The following is a 14,408-nucleotide window of genomic DNA, read 5'->3' on the forward strand; positions in this document are numbered from 1 at the left end:
GAACATAGAGCAATGTAAGGAGACTAGAATAAAAAACCCCCAACCTACCCACCACCCAGCTTCGATTGTCAGCTCAACCGAACATTTGTGATCTCTTCCTCTACCTATTTCTGCCCCTCCCGTGGATTATAACAAAGCAAATCTCACACATTTCGTTATTTTATCAATAATTATTTCAGTCTGTTTTTGTGCAAAATGAGGACTCTTAAGATAAAGCACCATTTTCATGCCTTAAAATGTCAAAGTAATTAATCATCAAATATGCAGTCAGTATTCTGATTTCTCAGGTGTCTCATAATGTCTTTAAGCAATTGATCTGCTTGAATCTAAATCTGGATAAAATCAGCTCATGCTTGATATGTCTCTTAAAGTCTCTTTTAATCTATGGGTTCTCCCTATGATTTATTTGTTACAGACACAGGGTCATTTGTCTTTAGTGGTTTGAGTTCAATCATCCCACAGTAGATTTGTTCCCCCCCCACCAATACCAAAACCTCAGGATGCTCAAGTCCCTTACAGAAAATGGTGTAGTATTTGCATATAACCTACACACATCCTCCTGTATACTTTAAATTATCTCTAGGTTACTTACAATACCTAATGCAATATAAGTGCTATAAAAATAGTTATAAATACATTGCAAATGCTATGTAAATAGTTGCTGATTCATGGTAAATTCAGGTTTTGCTTTTTGGAACTTCCCAGAAGTTTTTTTTTTTTTTTTTTTGGATCCACAGTTGGTTGAATCCACAGATGCAGAACCCGCAAATTCGGAGGGTCAACTGCATTCTGGACTTATCCAACTGCATCTCTGTGCTGTCATTTGTCATGTTCCTTTATCTCTTGCATTTCCTGCAAACTCGAATTTAGATCTAGAGGTTTGATGAGATTAATGTTTGATTTTTTTTTCTTTTTTTGGCAAGACTTCTGCGTAGGTGGTTTTGTGTATTTCCTACTACATCACATCAGGAAATATATAATGTCTGGTTGTCTCCCTTTTTGTGCTGTGAAGATTGATCTGTGTGTTACAATGTTATCAGTCTAATAAATAAATTATAAATTTTCCTATTGGCTTTTCACATAATGATTTTTGCAGCAACTGAGGATCACTGCCTAAATCCATTACGTCATTAGGATTGCAAAAGGGTAATATTCTAGCACTCCTTAATTTATTCATTGGAATTCTTCTGTAAAGAAGGGGTTTTCCTCATTAAATATTTGATTATTGAACTGGGATACAGATCTTCAGGAATATAAGAAGTATGTTTCCTTCTTTCCCTTTGTTTTCTAGTTTTGAGAATAATAAATTGGTTCTCCAGCATCCTCTGAAAGTGATCGATAGGTTGGAATTTTTTTCAAGTATCTTATGAACTTGTGATTTTAACATTTTGACTGTTCTGCAATTCATTGCAAAGACTTATTTGATACCCGAGTTGTTCCATCTTTGACAAGTAGGAGCTTCTTGAATTTGGGTCCTGTGAATTGGACTTTTAAAACCAAAACAAAGGGATTATTCTTATGTATGTTTTCCTTACAGTGGTGGGGAAATTATTCGGCTTCTTAAGTTTATGTTTAGGTAAGGACAAAGGCCAAACCTAGTGAGTGGGCTTGAGGGTGCTGAGAGAGAGAATAAAAGTACTTGTAATTACACTCTGTGGAGACTTGGCAAATGAAAGGCTCCTACTGATGACTTTTTGCTTTCCCACATGAGAATACTTTGTGAAGTCTGTAAATCTTTCAACATGAACAAACCAGGTATAAATCTGCCCTTCTCAAAGGACTTTACAGTCTAGTTTGGAATATACTCTGTATTAGTTAGACTTACGTTTGCTGTTTGTGGCAGAACCTCAAAATAGTAGGACCTTTGAAAATAAAATTTTCTTTTTATGTTAAAGAAAAAGTGCTCCCAGGCTGTGTGGAGGATCCAAGTTCATTACGATCTCAGGATCTTATGCTCCACTGTCCTCAACATGCAGTTTCTACCTCATGATATATTATGGCTGCTCCAGCTCCAACCATCACATCCACATTCTAGTCAGCAGGAATAAGGAAAAAGAGAATGAAAGGAGTATGATAATTGCCATTAAGGATATTTCCCAAAAGTAGTGCTCATAAATTCTGTTCCGTTCAATTAGCTAGAAAACAGTTAACATGATTGAAAAATGCAATCTTTATTCTGGCAGGCCAGATGCCCAGATAACCTTCAGAGAGTCAGTTACCTGGGAAGAAGGGGAGAATACATACTTGGAGAAAATGGCAATCCCTGTCTCAAGCCCATATTCACAAGAGTAAAAAAAAAAAAAAAAAAAAACATTAACTCTTGGGCAGCGTATTTTCACACCTATGTCTTAAAACCTCAGAATGGAGGTGGAGAAATCATTTAAAGTATCCTTTCCCCCACAATCCTGAGTGTCTTGATTATGCCAGGGCACCCAATATATGAGACCAGATTAAGCTGTAGTCTGGTAATTTACATTAAAAAAATACATTTTAGATAACCGCACTCCTACACAGTGATGATTGTTCTGTTTCATTACTTATCCCTGTCTGGTATGTGCCATCTCTGAAAGTTGGCCCTGAGATTTCTTGTTTTTTACTTCATGCTGGAAGTAGGACTCACATATGATATTTTATGTCCTAATGCTAAGGCAAGATACATGACTAACAGCCACCACTCAGAGTTTATGGGATTTAGTCCCCAAAAGAACTCTCTCTGGGGATCTAAGGATCATCAAGGGTAAGTAGCATCCTCAAAGAGAAACAGTTCAGTAAGAGACAGAGCTGGGACACCAACATAACTTAGGCATCTTCTGAGCCCACGTGTGCTTTGTTTATTACGCCATTCTGAAAGATTTACTTATTTTCTGCTCTTCTTTGGAGCTCTGGGATGGAAAGGCAATCATTTTATCTGTCAGCCAGAGAAACTTCTATGGGCTTTCATTTATGTTTAAAAAAATAATAAGCTTTAATATATTCCCCTTCAGTATTTTATGCCCATTGTCTCTTATAACTGTCCAACCCAGTTTGGTGAGTATTCAACACATTTTTCTAAATATCCTTTTTATGTGTGAGGCACCATGATGGTTGCTGAGTATATAATGGTGAACAAAGCCACGTAAAGTCCTCACCATTAGGGAGCTTCTAGACTAGTAGGGGAGACAAACATTAATCCAAAAATCACCGTCCAAAAAGTGCAATTACAGCCGACACAGGGGTATATCATAAGGTGCCATCCACATATAATTGGTAGTTTTGACTTAGTAAATCCAGGAAGGCTTCCCTGGGGAGGTGACATGTAGGCTGAGACTAGCAGTGTAACTTAGAGTGAAAGCAGGCAAAGTAGGGGAGAGGAGAGGTTTTCAGGCAAAATGAGCCGATGTTCAAAGCCACCTGTGGAGCATGCATGAGGGCTGGAGGGAGCATGTGTGAGCAGGGCATGAGGTGAGGAAGGAAGCCAGAGAGCGGCCCTGCAGTGCCTCATTAAGGCCACCATTTATCCCCTTCATGGGCAAAAATGCTGAGGCTCAAGAGCTCTTGAGTAATTTGCCTACAGTCTCACAGCTAGTTAGCTGATGAAGCCAAACTCTGGTAGATAAAGATATCCTTGTCCTAATGCCTAGAATCCGTGCATATGCTAGATTTCATGACAAAGAGGAATTAAGATAGAACATGGAATTCAGGTTGCTAATAAACAGACCTTGAAACAGGGGGCTTATTTTAGATGATCCAGGCAAACCAAGGTAATCTCAAGGATCCTTAAACATGGAAGAGGGAGAGAAGAGGATACAGGTGTATGAGATGAGAGGACTTGACCTGCTGTCGTGGGCTTTGGAGATGGAGGAGGAGCACTGCGAGTCAAGGGATGTAGGTGGTCCTAGAAGCTGGAAAGGGCAGAAAACAGATTCTACCTTACAGATCTTCCAGAAAGGACCATAACCCTGCTGACATCTTGATTTTAGCCTAGGGAGACCCATTTTGGACTTTTGACTACAGACTTACAACAAATTTGTGAAGCACCGAACTTGTGATAATTTGTTACAGCAGCCAACGGAAAACTAAGACACAAAGTACGTCCACTGGCTCCAAAGCCCGTGTCCCTACCCCTGCCACGACGTGCCTTCACTGCTGGAAGGGCTGAACCAGGAACGGTAAAGATTAAACCTGAATCTGTCATGTCATTTTGAGTCTAAGGTTCTTTCAACATCATTTCTAAACCGTACAGCAAAGGGTATGTATGATTTTTACATATGCCTCTTGGTTTTGTGAATTTTGAAAGGATGTGGTTATGGGCTTTGACATCAGAGGAGAAGCTCTACGATGTTGACTGAACATTGATAGAGCGATAACGTTGGAGGCAGGTTGTCTTTGAACAGCCCTCTGAAGATCAACTGCCTCTCCAGCACATTCCTGGCCCTGAAGCCGTCTTCTCTGGTTGTGCGGAGGGGTGATGCCCACGGTGCATCACTTTTCAAGAATTGGATCATGAACAACTCTATCCTCCTGGAAGAGCAGCTCATCAAGAAATCCCAGCAGAAGAGAAGAACGTCTCCTTCCAACTTTAAAGTTCGATTCTTTGTTTTAACCAAAACCAGCCTGGCATACTTTGAGGACCGTCATGGGGTATGTGAGCACTTTGTTTTGGTCTTTTTTAGGCAGTACTTTATATTTAGACTGGGCTGAATCATGAGGATACACATAGAACAAAATAAGAACACAGGGAACCCAGATGTGCTTGTTATAACAACCTAAAAAGTACAGGTGGAGTAAATGGAAGAGAATGTGGAGAAAAGTCAAGAGATGGGGTAATTGTATTAGGTGCTTTCAGCTCTAAAAACTGTAAAAGAGTAAGTTTATTATTCATTAGTTTATATTTCCCTTACAAGGTTAAGTTTAACTTTTAAATTGTAGTATTTTAAGTGGCAAAAGGAATGATTAAGTGACGCATCCAGTGTCAACATTTTTGCAAATTCAGTTTTAATTGTCTCAGTGGTCTTCACTCAGCTGGCGTCTGGAATAATAGTCCCTGGGTATTTAATTGTCTAAGATTTGCAAGACCCAGCGGTAAACCTCTTCATTCCTTGGAGAACTTCCCAGGAGACTAAGGGTATCACGCACAAAATGCTTTGCAGGAAAGAGCAGCAGTTCTTACCCAGAAGTTTGCAGCTGCGTAGCTAGTCAGTCTTTATATATTTAAAGGTATTCTTATATTCCATAATACTAATAGTAACAAAAGCAACAGGAATATTCATAACAATGTAGTCCAGTACAAAAAGGAAGAGGGGTCAGGAGATCAAACTCTGCTTGTCTCTGGGTGACTTAGCTTAGGCAAATGTCTGTACCTTCCACGTCAGCTTTTTGAACAAAATGAAAGCGCTGGAAATACCACCTACAACATTCCTTTCTTCTTTAAAATCCTTTGTTTCTATGAAGTAGCATTTGTGTAGCCCTTCTTAGCAATTTTTCAAAGCAGGTTTGACTTCTTACTATATCGTAGTATTATTTTTCCATTGTCAGGGAGGTAGGGGAAGTAATGCTAGGTGCTTGATGGTCACTTAGAGACAAAGGCACTCTGATTCTGGGCTGGGATCAGACTCCATAGGTGGAGGCAAGGCTCTGGGGTCTTTTGAGAGCTGGGCTTTGGAGTGTTCAGTGAATGGAGCCCTGAAGGAGGCCAGGCTGGGTATGCAGCCTATGGGTGCCAGGACTTCTAAGTTGCAGGTGAAAGAATACTGCCTCTTCTTTAGAAGTAAAAAGACTTGCTCATCTTAAGTGGATTCTTACTGATAATAATCAACCGATCGGGAAGAATGTGGAATTACTTATGTGCAAGGCCCCTTTGGTGAGGACTGAATAACTGTTTGTTGACTAATTTAATAGATGGCCAATAGGCAAGTATTCAACTTGGAGATTTCATCATTTAGAGCTGATTAATCACATGGCGTCAGGCAATTTTTCTTTTTCTTATTGTGAATGGGACATTAGAAGTTCTCACTTCATATTTAAAGAGCAGTCATTTACCTTCAAATATTTTTTTTCAATGTCCATTGTACAGTTTTCACCAATTTCCCTCCCTCCCCGATTCAACACTCAACCTAGCATCATGTCAAGTATTTAGTACTAATTGTTTGTGAGCATAATTGTTATTTGTGAACTGTTTGCTTGTGATTCTGTACAATATTATGCCAATAGTCATACAACCAAATGGTCTTGGTTCAGAATTTTGCTGGTTATCATTTGCATGTAGACAATGTTGTAAAATAGCTCAGCTTCTTCATTCACGCATTATGAAAATTTTAGAACAATTCATTCATTCTGCGGAGTCCTGAGCTGTATGGTTCTAACATTTCTGGTGCCTATGCTTTATAGTCATAAATAACATTTTAAAAAGCATTTCTTTAAATATTATAGCAATGTGTTGCTTAGAAATTTTTCCAAGGTCACTGAGAAAGGCAAAAGATGAGTTATTATTGTTCATGCCCTAGGTATGTACCATTGCTTAGGGGCATCGATTTGACAAGAGTGCATTTGTTCATTGGCCATGAAGAAAACTAGCATTACACTGATGAGAAGAAAGTTTTTATTTTTAAATTAAAGCCTCTATCTTCCTGTCTATAAAATGGGTGTGATAATAGTATTCACTTCATGGAAAAAATTAAAAGAAAGAATGTGTTTAGACTGACCTATCTGAAATTACCATTTGGTAGATCAAAAAAGAACAAATATTGGCAATTTCATATAGTTAGTTCCACTTACCATACAAAGTACTTTGCATAAGCCCTGTCACCTAGTAAGCACCTAGTAAAGATTAACTATTATTTGTATCATCGTTGTATCTGTGAAGGAGATACAAAGTGGCATAACACACTCACTTGCAAATGAAGGGAAACATGAAAGGATACTTCAAAGGCAGGTAACCTCAGGGTCCTGGCTTCCCTCTATTCATGTCCAAATACAAGTTTGTGGGAAGAGACATACATGCATCATGAGATGTGTGATGCTGGGCCAACATTTTCCCTCTCAGGGTCTCAGTTTCTTTTATCTTCTCATTTGTAAAATGATGCTCATAGTAGCTCTAAAATTCTGTAGATTTATGATTTCACACAAAAATAATCCTTCTTAATGTTTAGGAACAAATACTGTCGTTCTCCAAAATAAGTATCTTTTTAACTTCAACTATCCATGCCCATTGTCATTATAATGTGTACTGAGTGAGCCTTTGGTTTAACACAGATTTAGATCTGGTGTCAGACTTGCCATATTGAGAGGTGCAAGTGTTTTCAGTGGGGCTGGCAGGCTCCTTGTGGTGCTTGCAGCAGTGGGACAGAAAGAAGCAGGGTCGGCAGGTAGAGGCTCACCGGCAGGCATGACTTCACCCACCAGCTTGTGCCTGCCAGTTCCTTAGCAAAGTGGTCCCTGATGTTGGACATTCTTTAACAGAGGACAAGAGAAGTTAGAGCCCAGAGTCCAGGGGTGTGCTGGTTTAACAATCACTGTAGTGGAGGTGGCACCAGAGAGTGCTGGAGAGCCTCTGTTTGCAGCGTTTGCCAACTTCTGTAGTGTAAATACTCCTATTATAACCAACGTGAAACTACTGATGTGAAGTCTATAGGATCACAGAATTCCTGAAAATTTAACCATCAGCTCTCATGGGCCAACACAAGCAGACTCCAGTACACCCTGGGCAGGCTTAAATAAAAATGATGTCTGCAGGGGTAGTTACCGACTGAACACTGTGCTTAGTTGCACATGACTGATATAAGACCCTTTTTAGGGGTAAAAGAAAGAAATGGGGGGTAGGGAGGCTCGGGCACTCTGAGTAAGCAAAGGATGGAAAAGGCAGCATAGGTGGGAGCAGAGCCACAGGTGGCTGAGGCCAGTATGGTCAGCTGGAGTCAGATTCCAACACTCCTTTCTATCACTTTCTGGATGTGGGATCTCAGGCAAGACACTCAATCTCTTTAAGCCTCTATTTCCTATTTGCAAAGTAAGGATCCAAATACTGCCTACCTCAAGCAATGCTGAGCATTTCATGAGAAAAGTATGTTATGAGCTTGGTACTGATAGGACCATCTTATCTTCTGAAAGGCCCCTGGGAGAAGTGGAAAGGTTTAATGACTCTTTGCACCTTAGGAATCAAGTTCACTGTGCTCACATGGTGTGGGTGCTATTACCATTTACATGGGGCAGGAGGAACAGTCAAGGTCACCCTTGTGGTCAGTGTTGGGATAAGGGCCACCACTCTGCTTCCCCTTAGCCCACAGTCTGAGCTAGCAGCTAAAACATCTCTTACAGCATGTACGCTTCCTAAATTAAAGATGGTGGGTGGGGAGATGGTCCCCTTTCCTTGTTTTTGGCAGCATTATTGCATAGTGGTCAAAAACATAGCTTTTGGTGTCAGAAAGATCTGGGTCAAAGACCAGCTCCATCACTTAAGAGCCTGTGGCTTTGCATAGGCTGCTTAATCCTGTAGGACCCTCTGTGAAGGTGTTTACGTGTTTTAAAATGATCAAACATTCCTTCTTGATCTTGTTTCCTTTTACTGAGATGGAGGCCACCATGATTCTAATAACAATAGTAACTAATATTTACTGAGTACTTACTATGTGCTAGTCACTGTGCAAAATGAATTATTTCCTCTAATCCTTACAACCACCCTGTGAGTTAGGAAGTACTCTCACCCTAATTTACAGAGCATGTAACTGAGACAACGAGGACTTAGATAACTCCCATATGTCTCCGGAGCCCACACAGCCTCCCTGATGAATGGTTCTGATGACTATTAACAGTTGCTGCCCACAGGCAACTGGGGTTCCACTGGGTTATCACAAAGGGTGCAATGCCTTCTTGCTCTAGAGTCCTCCATGTAAAGGGCAGTCCTGAAAATCAGCAACCCCTGTCACATGGGTCTTCTGCAAGGAAGTATGTTACGAGCCATATATTCCAGGACAAATCTTTGTCTTCATTCACTTCTGGGAGCCCCCATCTTGTGTCCAAAAAGAAATGGGGGCCTTGGCAAGCTTTGCCGCTCAAGTTCCTCTAGAATCTCCCCACTTCTCTCCATTTCCTAGAGTCCCCTTCCTCATGGAAGCTGCCAGCATCGCTACCACCTCCTGATGGTCCCCCTGCACCCACTCTACCCAGCACCCCTCAGAAGCCCATGTGAGCTTCTCACCCGGTGACTGTGATCACGGCCCAATGACCCTCATCAGAAGCGGGCATGTCCCTTCAGTGGTTCTCCCTTTACCCTGAGAGTGGACACCGGAATCCATCACATGGTCTCCCCATCTCAGTTCATGTTCCATTTTCTCCCATCTCACTGAGAAAGCTGAGACTTTCATCAACTTTAAGATCTCCATTTTAAATGTCACTTGCTTGGGGAAGCCTTCCTTGATCTCCCTACACTAGGTCACCACCTTTTCTTACACTCTGCCGCAACAGCACATACCCTTTCTTCAGAGTATAATTACCTATTTATTAATGTGATTAATATACTAACATTATTACCCCACTCCATCCTCCATTCAGTTATAGCCTTTACAAGGGCTGGTGCCCAGTTTGCTAAAGATGGCATCACCAGTGTCTACAACAGTGCCTGGTACATACTACTCATTCATTCTCTGTAGAAGAAAGAAAAGAAGGGAAAGTGGGAAGGAGGGAGGGAGGAAAGACATGAGGTACAGAAACAGATAGAGAGCTTAGAGTTACACAAATGGACCCTAACAGAACAAGGCTCAACGCCAAAAGAGCAGAGAACAAAGCAAGTGATGTAAGACTTCAAACAGGAGATTCCTGGGGGCAGGAGTAAGTAACTAAGACTCCGTGGAGGCAGCAGTTCATGGTGCAGCCTTGAAAGAGGAAGAGGAGGACCCAGGAGTTTGGAACGTTAAGATTTGGGTCAGAGAGGCACACGCAGAAACCAGCAGGTGCACTGCCCCCTCCCACCTGTTTTTAGGAGAAGCAAGCAACTCCGTTGTCTATTACCCTCCACCCTGTCTTACCCTCCCGTCCTTCCTTCACACAGATAAACCTTTTGTAGATAATATTCTCAAAGCTACCTGTGCATTTTTGCTTGAAACTTTCACCACAAGTTCTCTCCACTTCATTCCTATGGGACTGAGTTGCCTTCGAGCTGGGCTCCCGCCGACACTCAAGCCTCCATATGATCTACTGTCTATGAAACACCTAAAATAAAATTTTAAAATGAGAAATTAAACATTACACCCTACTATAAAGCCCTTCATAACTGTTTATAGAGTATTTAAATTAGTTCTCAACCATGGCATACTAGACTCTTCATCCGGGGTCTCTCTTTGACTTTCTGATTCATTTATTCTGTTTCCTTTATCTGCCATGCTTCTATCACACCTGCCTTCTTTCTGAACCTTGAACACTCCAAGCCATGCTCCCTCTAGGGCTCTGGTACAGGGGCAGGTCTAGGGTGAGGCACACTTAGTGGGGCACTCACTTTTAGGTCCTGGAAGGGCAGGGTCTTTGATATCAGCTGCTCCCCTTGTCAAGAACACCCAAGGGTTTTGCAAGGTCAGTTCTTTATTGCTTCCCATCTCTGCAAATCTTTTCCCAGGACCCTTCCTTCCTTCCTTCTCCCTCTTTCTCCCTTTCTCTCTTTCTTTCTTTTTCTTTCTTCCTTCCTTCTTTTCCTTCCTTCCTTCCCTTTCTTTCTTTCCTTCCTCTCTTCCTTCCTTTCTTATACCATGGAGACTTCAGTACATCAGTATCTGCACTTACTTACTGGGCTTGCTGATGTGTTTCTCTGTTTATTTTCTCTCTCAATATGCACTGGAAGGTCACTTCCATGCGTGACTCCCTGGCTTATCCCTGTGTTACCAACATCTAGAACAGGGCTGGGCACATTGTAGGTGGTCAATACATAGCTAGTGAATGAACGAAGGTCACATAACTCAAACTGAATTCAGAAGAGCCTCTGGCAGCTAAAAATGTGGGCCTTGTCTAGCCAGGCAAAGAAAAGCAAGAATCCAAAGCAAAGTACTTCACAATTCAGGCCACTCAAAGCCCCAAAGTGTGCAGTTTTGATGTCTGCCTTAATGGGGTTTCTTTGTAAACCAAGTTTTGCTTGTCTGATGTGGTGGTGATGTTTTATGCAGATAGCCGTTACATAGGGAATTCTTGTTTTAGAGGCAAATGCTCCCAGGTTAAAATTAGATTCAATGCCTACTGTTCAGGGACCCGTATATCCATTAATCAGTCTCTGCAATAAAAATAGGACTCAGGGCAATTATGAATGTGAGGGCTTAGCTCCTGGCTCAGACTGGAAGAAAGGTTTAACTGGAACGCACAAGGGCTCAGTCTCTCGAACCACGAGGCTCATGTAATACACGACGTGTGTTTCAAACTCAGAAATGGACCCTAGAGAAAATCAGTTTAAAGTGCTCCTCAAATTTTCAAGGGCCAAGTAGTAATCCTCACGCCCTCATTTTCTTAACTAGGTAGTCATAAATTCTTCCCCTCATCAGTTTAGTCCTACTGACAGAAGTAGATCTTTTGGGACCTAATTTTCATCGAGAGGTTAGTCCAGGTTTGCCATCACAACACTCGGGGACCTCCTTGGAGTGATCCAGAGGAGAAAACACAAGTTCTGACATGGTTTTCTATACGTATAAAACTCAGCTCCTTGAAATTCAGCAAAAATTGCATTTTAATAGAATAAGAACCTGATCCAAACCCTTATGTTGCTAACTCCCACTAACCTGAAGTTATTTATAAGTAGGCTTCTCTTTGTATTTTTCCTCTTGTTTTGATAGTTAAAGATCACAGAAATCACACCTGTTTATCTTAAAACATTCCAATATAGGGCTTTTCTCTCCAAAATGACATATATTTGTGTCAAATCTTTATTATAATTATGACTTTTAACTTAACACTATATCAAGGAAATGTTTCTATTTTGGTATCTATAAATCTATTCATTTGTTTAGCAGACACCTCCTAAGCACCTACTATGTGCTGGGTGCTGTGCCAGGAGTACAGTAGTAAGTGATGGAGACAAGGTGTCTGCCCTCATGCTGACACACTAATCGGGGAAACAGACCACAAACAAGTATATACATGCACAGAGCAGATACAGACCAGGGCAGGTTCTATGGAGAGACTAAGCAGTTGCTGGGGCTGAGTGGGAAGAGTGCTCAGAGAAGAAATTTATATCTAGGCTGAAGTTTGAAGGACGAGAAAGAGCTAGTGAAGTGAAGAAATGGAGAAGAGCATTCCAGGCAGAGGGAACTGCCAGTGCGAAGACTCGAGGTAGGATAAGGCTTGGCAGGTGTGAGCGACAGAGACTTGAACATACTGTAGAGCTCAAGAAAGGGTGCTCAGTAATCTCTTATAGCATCCCTCTTCTGGGCACACTTTGTCTAGCGTCATCCTGCTCCATGCTGTGGTGGAAAAGTGCCTGGTGTATCAACACTGTGGACCTCAGATTCACACTGAGCTCAGGCACCCTGAGGCAGCAAAGACTGAAAACAAGGTAGAACCAGGTTAAATCTGCTCCAGTTAATCTCAAGAGACACAGCAGCAAATATTCATATCCCCGTACTGTTAAAAAATTAATGAAACAATTACATAAATTGTTCTCCAAAACCCTTTTGTCTGAAGACATCCAATTACTGTCTCTGTGAGAATGATCTTTACTCTTATGCAGATATAAATTTCTTGTAGTTATAATCATAATACATGACAATTTTATATTTTTCCATTTATTCTTTTCCCATTATTCTTTTGTAGATACATTTCCATACATGGACCCCAAAGTAATCATTTTCTCAAACACATGATTTTTAAAAAAAATGATCGAGTGGTTCATTTCAGAGACATACTTATCTATTTTCTGTACTGAGCAAATCGATGAACTTACCTATCATGTACTGTTTGACATTCAGGTTGTTTTCAGGTGTAGTAAAAACACTGAAAAATAATAGTATATCTAATGTAGAACTGCCTTCTTCTTAAAATCAGCTCCTTAGGACAGAGTTGCGTGGGGTAAGTGTGTCATGAGGTAACACTTTCTGGTCTCTCTCATTTGTTGCTACAACATCTTTCCAAGAGATTGAAGCAATGTCTAGGGCCACCCAAAGTTACCAGAACCATTAGAGAAGATTATGTTTCTAAGAAACTAATAAAAACAAAAGAATCCCATTATTGTGATAATCTTCAAATATACTATTTTTATAGGTTTGGAATGTTATGGTGAGAGAGGAAAATATATAATATTTTATACATGAGTAAGATGATTTGACTTAAAGTCAGTCTTATACATATGTTTATGAACCTACCACCTACATAGCAGGATTTAAAGGGTTCCAAAGAGCTTCTTACTCTGCAAAATATTAGTCTCCCTAGATGATCGTCTTAGGGGGTCTGAAAGGGTCACATGATTGAGCTCTTTGGGTTGAATCATCGAGCATCTTTATCAAGAAGGAAATGAAATACAGGAATGTATCACATAAGCCATTTTTGACACTCTGTAAAGGTCAGCTCTAATTTTAGGTAGGATCTAAGGGACTTTTAAAGTCTCAGACAGACTGTAATTCTGTAATTCGAGAAAAGCGGGATGAGGTGAGGAAGCAACAACACAGCAGCACAACAGAAGGGGGACCTGGCATTAACTAGCCTGGGTCACCTTGCCAGCTTAATTCCTTGTCCCATCTGGGAAACTCACCAATGAAGCCTGGCACGGGGACCAGCAGAGATGCTCCTGCTAGCCCAGCGGGCTTCCCTGAACGACAGCCCGACAACAGCATCAACAACTTAACTGGCAACCACCACCACCAGGAGGGGACCAAACATGTACCTATGGACTTTCTCATCTACCCTCAGTTCTCTGAAGGAGAGAGAAGTCAAATTCTGTTTTAGAGAGGAAGTGATCGAGACACACAAAAGCCAAGCAATTTGCTCAAAGTCACAATAAAGGCCATAAGTGTAAAAGGAACACCTTGCCTTAGGATTAACGCACAGGATTCCCTGCACTCTGATCCCACACTGCTTCCTTGCCTGAAAGCAGCCAACAGAATCAATTCCCTATCAGTTCTTCCAATGATACTTTGTGCATATATATGTAAATACAAAGCAACATTCTTATTCCCCTCCTTTTTGTACAATGGTAGCATATTCTGCACACGTTTCCTAGCCTTTCTTTTGGTTGGTTAACAACATTTCTTGAAGATCAATCCACACTGAAAAGCAAGGAGCTTCTCTAGTCTTTTTTTTTTTTGGTTGCATATTTTGTTGTATGGATAAAAAAACTATCTTGATGGACATTAGTCTTTTTCCAGTTTTTTCATTATTACAAACAGTGCGGAATGAATAACCTTGTAGGTATCACTGCCCATCACTGGCAATGTCTGGAGAAATTTTTGGTTGTCATTATTGGGGAACCG

The 14,408-nt window shown here is 40.9% G+C and overlaps 1 protein-coding gene and 1 long non-coding RNA gene across 3 annotated transcripts in view; one reads left to right on the forward strand and one right to left on the reverse strand.

Moving 5' to 3' along the window:
- Positions 1-4,326: 4,326 nt before the first annotated feature.
- ITK (IL2 inducible T cell kinase) overlaps positions 4,327-14,408 on the forward strand; it is a 56,805-nt gene continuing 46,723 nt past the window's right edge. For both annotated transcript variants that reach the window (XR_004135951.2, XM_010987245.3), the window contains exon 1: positions 4,327-4,620. Coding sequence is in view for 1 of the 2 variants with exons in the window: in XM_010987245.3 (XP_010985547.1) it covers positions 4,483-4,620 (138 nt within the window). In the remaining variant the exon portion in view is untranslated. The remainder of the gene's footprint in view (positions 4,621-14,408) is intronic.
- LOC116152342 (uncharacterized) overlaps positions 7,937-14,408 on the reverse strand; it is a 61,237-nt gene continuing 54,765 nt past the window's right edge. Inside the window, exon 4 of the long non-coding RNA XR_010380407.1 lies at positions 7,937-10,182. This is a non-coding gene — a long non-coding RNA (uncharacterized LOC116152342). The remainder of the gene's footprint in view (positions 10,183-14,408) is intronic.

This window comes from Camelus dromedarius, chromosome 3 (genome assembly GCF_036321535.1).
Source record: "Camelus dromedarius isolate mCamDro1 chromosome 3, mCamDro1.pat, whole genome shotgun sequence".
In the NCBI taxonomy this organism is placed as follows: Eukaryota; Metazoa; Chordata; class Mammalia; order Artiodactyla; family Camelidae; genus Camelus; species Camelus dromedarius.